At 33.9% G+C, this 6,866-nt stretch overlaps 1 protein-coding gene across 1 annotated transcript; it reads left to right on the top strand.

Moving 5' to 3' along the window:
- The first annotated feature begins 720 nt into the window (after positions 1 to 720).
- Positions 721 to 5,264, top strand: LOC105117163 (60S ribosomal protein L28-1-like). The gene is made up of 4 exons (XM_011014731.1): positions 721 to 828; positions 915 to 1,086; positions 1,543 to 1,706; positions 4,858 to 5,264. Exons 2-4 carry the CDS (start codon positions 939 to 941, stop codon positions 4,987 to 4,989), a joined length of 444 nt encoding a protein of 147 aa, XP_011013033.1. The 5' UTR covers positions 721 to 828; positions 915 to 938; the 3' UTR covers positions 4,990 to 5,264.
- The last annotated feature ends 1,602 nt before the right edge of the window (positions 5,265 to 6,866 follow it).

Below are 6,866 nucleotides of genomic sequence, written 5' to 3'. Positions count from 1 at the left end.
CCTCTCTCTTCCCCACCTCCACCACAAAACCAACAATTTCAACCACTCTCCACCCGGGATCAAACCATAATTCTAGCCTTCACCACCGACCAATAAACCAAATATAATTGTTCTGATTGCAGCTGATGGTGCAGGAGGGGTTGCGTTCTGGACCTCGTTACCGTTCCTGATTTCTTCTTGATGCAGTTGCGAGGTTATCTGGTCTCCCTTCGCTTGGGCTACCAGTATTTTTATGAGCTTCTATGTTTCTGGAGCGAGCTCTGCGAAAAGCTTTTATAGTGCTGCAAAATGTCCTGCATTAGAAAAAGCTTCTTCAATTTTATTCCATGTAATCTACAAAAATACCCTTGCATTGTTGCCTCCCACTCAATCTGTCCCAATAATTTTTTTTGTACACTAATTATACCTTTTTACATCTTATAATCTAATTATATTTTTACTTACCTTAATTATTTTAAAAATTACAGCTTAGTATCTTTCAATTCGAAAAACCGAACTACTCTTATATAATATTAATAACAATAATAATACATCAAAAACACAGACGACAAATCAGATAGATCTAGTTTTCTCTCCGTTGCCGTCCGCATGTCGTCTCTTGAAAATACAGAGAATTGATTGAAAATAATCAAAATCAGGGAAGGCCCAGAACTAAAGGTAAAGATCCAGCCAACTAATTATCTCAGACCCAGCAACCCGAGGGCATTTTAGTAAATCTAAAAAAGAAACTAGGGTTTCGCTATAAATTTTCCATATAAATTAACCTCGTCGTCTCTAACCATACCCCATCGCTCTCACTCTGTCAGCTGCCATCCAAAACCCTAGCAGGTCTCTCTCCCCCTCTCTAAATCTCCATGTATCTTTGTTTAATTGACTGACTATAGAGAGTTTGGATCTGATGTGTTGCTGTGCAGGGAAAGAAGAAGAGAGGATTTGAAATGGCGACAGTACCAGGGCAACTGATATGGGAAATAGTTAAGAAGAATAACTCCTTTTTGGTGAAGCAGTTTGGAAGGGGAACTGCTAGCCTTCGGTTCAGCAAAGAGAGCAACAATCTCTACAACCTTAACTCTTACAAGCACTCTGGTACTCTCTCTCTCCCCCCCTCCCTCCCTCTCTGTGCGTGCCTGCTTGTCTGTCTCTCTTACACTATCGTGGTTTAATGTTTTCTCTTAAGGGACTCTGTGCTAGGTTTTGTTTTATCTGAGTTGAGGGCTTGATTTAGTTGATGTTTGGTCTTGAAAACTTTTATTCTGGAGGGAATGGAGAAGAATAGGAAGGGAAAAAGCTAACCATGGTGGTTTTCTCCTTCATTAACTGACCATATATGTTTTGTTTTGCTTCAATTTGAGGTTGCAGGACATAAGATGATAAATATATGATCAATCTTTGTATGTCAATTCACCTGTTTTGACGTGATTATGCATTGATAAGTTATAGCTTGTTGGATTTCTGATTGATGACTTTGTAATGTTTGGTTTTTAAATAATTTGGAAATCAATCAACTGAGGTTTTAATCTTCTTTTATTGTTTGTCAACCAGGTTTGGCAAACAAGAAAACTGTCTCCATTCAGGCTGGGGACAAGGATCAAGCTGTAGTTCTTGCTACAAGTAAGACCAAGAAGCAAAACAAGCCAGCAGCTTTGTTTCACAAGTCTGTCATGAAGAAGGAGTTCCGCCGCATGGCTAAGGCTGTGGAGAACCAGGTAATTATTGGTCTTTCGTCATCTTGTAACGTTTTTCATGTTTGTTGCTAAAATTTCTTGTTTCTCAGTCATTCACATCACTGTAATGATGATATCCTTTGTTTCAGTTGTTTCTGAATGGTTGAAAGCTGAAAATAGTCCTTTCTTTCTATGCACTTTCATTTTTCAGAGACGTTTTTTTTCTTTGCAAAATCAAGCACCCCCATATTACTGGTGATTTTATGTGCCCACTTTTTTATATGTCAGTGGAATTTCAAATATTGAATTAGGTTTTGGAAAATTTATATTAATACGTTTAATATCCATGTTTTGTTCAACTAAATCCATGTTTGGTTCCACTAACTGTATCAAGTCATGGATTTCTCTGCAGTGATGAGCTGTTAACATGTAAGTAGATTTGTAGGGTTTCTTTGATGAAATATACTTGGTACACATGGCTTCTGAGTTTTATCATTAAAGTGATCTGTTGTGATGTATGGCTAGTGCTCAAGTTTATTAATGCACACAATCCATTTCATGTATCATTGGTGCTTGCTTTCAGTATTTGAGTACACTTTAAAATATATTGAATGTTTTTCTTAGCATGAAGTGTACAGGTCGTTTTTGAAGCTTCATAGCTAATAGTTGTTCAATTTTAAATATTGAAATGCATGCCTGTTTTATTCAACCAAGTGTTTAAAGTCTAGGTTCCTATGCAGTGATGAGCTCATAACATGTAAGAAGATCCCTTTTGTGGGGTTTCTTCAGTGAAATATACTTGTTACGCTTGGCTTCTGAGCTTAGTACCTGTTATAGTGATTCTTTGATATGTAGTGGTCTTTGTTTGATTTGCTTGTACATGTCAAGTTGCACTAAGGAAATCAAACAGCTTGTCGTTTTATGCGCTTGTGTAGTTATGAGAATTGATTTTAGTTCTTAAAGTTGCTCTTTTTTTTCCTTAAAAAAAATTATTAAGACACTTGATTCATTCAGCAAAAATTGAAGCTGGAATTGAGGAATCAAGTGGGTTTGCTTAAATATTTATATCCATTTTGAAAGATTCTTTCAACATCATGTTGCATCATGGTAGGTTATCAGGTTGTCCAAGATAATCATATTTGATTAGATAATCTTTTATTTATTTAATCTTGTTTTTTTAGCCATTTTGGTCGAAGTCATTAGATTTCTAAGCAGTGATGAGCTGTTAACATGTAAGAAGAACCCTATTGTGTGTAGGGTTTCTTCAGTGAAATGTACTTGTTACGCTTGGCTTCTGAGCTTTGTACTTGTAGAGTTATAGCAATTCCTTGATATGTATGGCTGGTGCCTCCTTTTGTGATTTGGTAGTACATGTCATGCTGCACTAACAAAATGAAACAGCATCTCATTGTTTTATGCACTTGCATAATTGTGAGAATTGATTTTCTTTCTTAAAGTTGTTTTTGTTTTCCTTAAAAAAATTATTCATACACTTGATTCATTCAGCAAAAAATTGAAGCTGGGATTGAGGGATCAACTGGTTTTGCTTCCATATTAAAATCCATTTTCAAAGATTCTTCCAAAATCATGTTACATCTTGGTAGGTTATCAGGTTGTCAAACAATCATATTTGATTAGATAATCTTTTATTTATTTAATCTTGTTTTTTTAGCCATTTTGGTCGAAGTCATTAGATTTCTAAGCAGTGATGAGCTGTTAACATGTAAGAAGAACCCTATTGTGTGTAGGGTTTCTTCGGTGAAATGTACTTGTTACGCTTGGCTTCTGAGCTTAGTTCTTGTAGTTATAGCAGTACCTTGATATGTTGGGCTGGTGCCACCTTTTTGGATTTGCTTTTTACATATCATGCTGCACTAACACAATGAAGCAGCATCTCATTGTTTTTTGCACATGCATAATTGTGAGAATTGATTTTCTTATTTAATTGTGCCTATTGTGTGTAGGGTTTCTTCAGTGAAATGTACTTGTTACGCTTGGCTTCTGAGCTTAGTTCTTGTAGTTATAGCAGTACCTTGATATGTTGGGCTGGTGCCACCTTTTTGGATTTGCTTTTTACATATCATGCTGCACTAACACAATGAAGCAGCATCTCATTGTTTTTTGCACATGCATAATTGTGAGAATTGATTTTCTTATTTAATTGTGCCTATTGTGTGTAGGGTTTCTTCAGTGAAATGTACTTGTTACGCTTGGCTTCTGAGCTTAGTTCTTGTAGTTATAGCAGTACCTTGATATGTTGGGCTGGTGCCACCTTTTTGGATTTGCTTTTTACATATCATGCTGCACTAACACAATGAAGCAGCATCTCATTGTTTTTTGCACATGCATAATTGTGAGAATTGATTTTCTTATTTAATTGTGTTTTTTTGGCCATCTTGGTCAAAGTCATTAGATTTCTTAATTGTGTTTTTTTGGCCATCTTGGTCAGTCATTAGATTATGCGGTGATGAGCTGTTAACATGTAAGAAGAACCCTATTGTGTGTAGGGCTTCTTCAGTGAAATGTACTTGTTACGCTTGGCTTCTGAGCTTAGTACTTGTAGAGTTATGGCGATACACCATGATATGTATGGCTGGTGGCTCCTTTTTTGATTTGTTTGTACATGTCATGCTGCACTAACGAAATGAAGCAGCATCTCATTGTTTTATGCACGGGCATAATTATGAGAATTGATTTTGTTTCTTCAAGCTGGTAATTTTTCTTTAAAAAAAATTATTAATACACTTGAATCAAGTGGGTTTTGCTTTGATATTTAAAATCCATTTTCAAAGATTCTTCCAAAATCATGCTGCATCTTGGTAGGTTTTCAGGAGGTTAAACATAATCATATTTGATTTGATAATTTTTTTTTATTTGATCATGTTTTTGTTAGCAATCTTGGTCGAAGTCATTAGGTGTCTTTGCAGTGATGAGCTGTTAACATGTAAGAACAACCCTATTGTGTGTAGGGTTTCTTCGGTGAAATGTACTTGTTACGCTTGGCTTCTGAGCTTTGTACAAATAGTGATATTTTGATATGCATTGTATGCTTTTACTTGTGTTAGCGCAAGCACACACAATTTACTTGCCTACAAGATACAAGCTAGCAGTTTCTAGATAACTTTCTTGTTGAGTTTCTTCAAATGCTCTTGCGCAATATTTTTCAGAAATTCACGTGCTTTGCTCATTGCAGGTAGAAGATAACTATTACAGGCCTGATCTGAAGAAAGCAGCTCTTGCAAGGTTGAGTGCTGTGCACAGGAGTCTTAAGGTAGCCAAGTCTGGTGTCAAGAAGAGGAATAGACAAGCTTTGAAGATCTGCTGATTTGAGAGCCGAATATATAAGTACTGTTGGGTGTCCTCTTGTGTCGCAAAAGAGGAATAGGTAACCCTTTTGTCTTGAGGTGTTTTGGGATTTTTATTTAAGATATCGATGTTGAACAATAGAGATTGTGATTTTTCCTGGACAATTTCTCCTTCAGTTTTGGATGGTTAGGTTCTGTTTTCTGGCCTCTGATTCAGAACTGTTCTGTTTTCAGTTTTTGCTTCTAAGATTCGGAAAATATCACTTTAGAAAGAATTACCGAAGGGTTTATTATTTATGGTTAGGGTTGAGGAATTTCAAGCATGGGCAAATGAGGTCGTTTTTTAGAGCTTGCTATAAAAATAGGTGACAATAAAAGGATGTCTATCCAAAAAAATCTTTTTTATTTTCTTTTTCAACATATCATGAAATGATCATTTCTGTTTATATTTAAGTACTTAATTTAATCTATATATATATATATATATATATATATATTCTAAAAAACTAAATTTTAAAAGGAACAAATAAACGAAAAGATTTAAGATAATTTAAGTTATTTTTAAAATCAAGTTTATCTTTAATTAAATAAATATTAAAAGATAAAATTACTAAAAGATAAAATTGAAAATAAACATTTAAGTTTAAAAAAAGAAAAGCAACCAGGCATCTTCTAAAATTGGGTAAGATTCTGAAATTCTAGATTCAAGTTTAATTAATTAAGAGATTTAATTCTTAATTAATTTAAAGATAAAATAAAAAAAATCAATTTAAATTACAAAATTTCCTCTAAACCAACCTAAAAATGACAATAAAGCCCTAATGAAAAACCAAAATGCCCCAGGAATCAAGCCAACGAAAATCGAATTTTATATCCTTGTTTGGCACTAACTGGAAACTTAAGTAAAAAAAATCAATTTAAAAAAGTTGTCAACAGAAAAAAATAACAATAAATAAAAACATTATTGTAAAAAAAATTTCATTAAAAATTTATATTAAATAAAAAAATAATTAAAAGATAAATATGAAAAATAAAAAAATTAAAAGATGAAATTAAAAAAAAAATTATAAATTATTTTAAATAAAAAATAAATTTTAAATTTTAAAAAATAACAAATAGAATGATCGCTTCGAAATCTTAAAGGGAAAAATGTGGAAATTGAGGAGCAAATATAAAAGAAGACAAAAACAAAAAGTCCCAAATAAAAACGATACTAAGACGATTCAATCGGTGTGGTTAACAAACAATCTTGTATATGCCATCTAAAAGGTACGAGGACTGCCCATGTATCGATGCTGCAACAGAAGTATCATCTACTTTTTTATAAATATTATTTATATTTATTAAATTATAAAATTCCCCCTAAACCAACCTAAAAATAACAACAAAGCCCTAATGGAAAAACCAAAACACTCCTGGAATCAAGCCATGGAAAATCGAATTTTATATCCTTGGTTGGCACTAGGGGTGTTCAAAAAAACCGAATAACCGAAAAAACCGAAAAAACCGATGAAAAATTAACCGAGAAAACCGAACCGAGATAAAAAACCGATTAAACCGATTACTAAAACTAGAAATATTTCCGGTTCGGTTCGGTTTCGGTTTTGCCACTGAAATCGGTGAACCGAACCGGTCCACCCATAAAATTAAGTAAAAAATAACCTAGTATAAATAGTAAAGAAACCTAAACCTAAACCTAGTAGTACACTTCACTTCTGAAGCCGCCTCCCCTATCAGACCAATTCTTCTTCCTTTCCCCTTCAATTTTCATCATCTCAGCCTCTTGTCCCTTTCATCCATCTCTTCTGTAGCTAATTAATAATTAATCAACCTACACCTCTTGTCCCTTTCATCCATCTCTTCTGTAGCTAATTAATAATTAATCAACCTACACCTC

This window comes from Populus euphratica, unplaced genomic scaffold (assembly GCF_000495115.2).
Source record: "Populus euphratica unplaced genomic scaffold, PopEup_1.0 scaffold1202.1, whole genome shotgun sequence".
NCBI classification, from domain to species: Eukaryota; Viridiplantae; Streptophyta; class Magnoliopsida; order Malpighiales; family Salicaceae; genus Populus; species Populus euphratica.
This window is presented reverse-complemented; position numbering and strand designations above follow the sequence as displayed.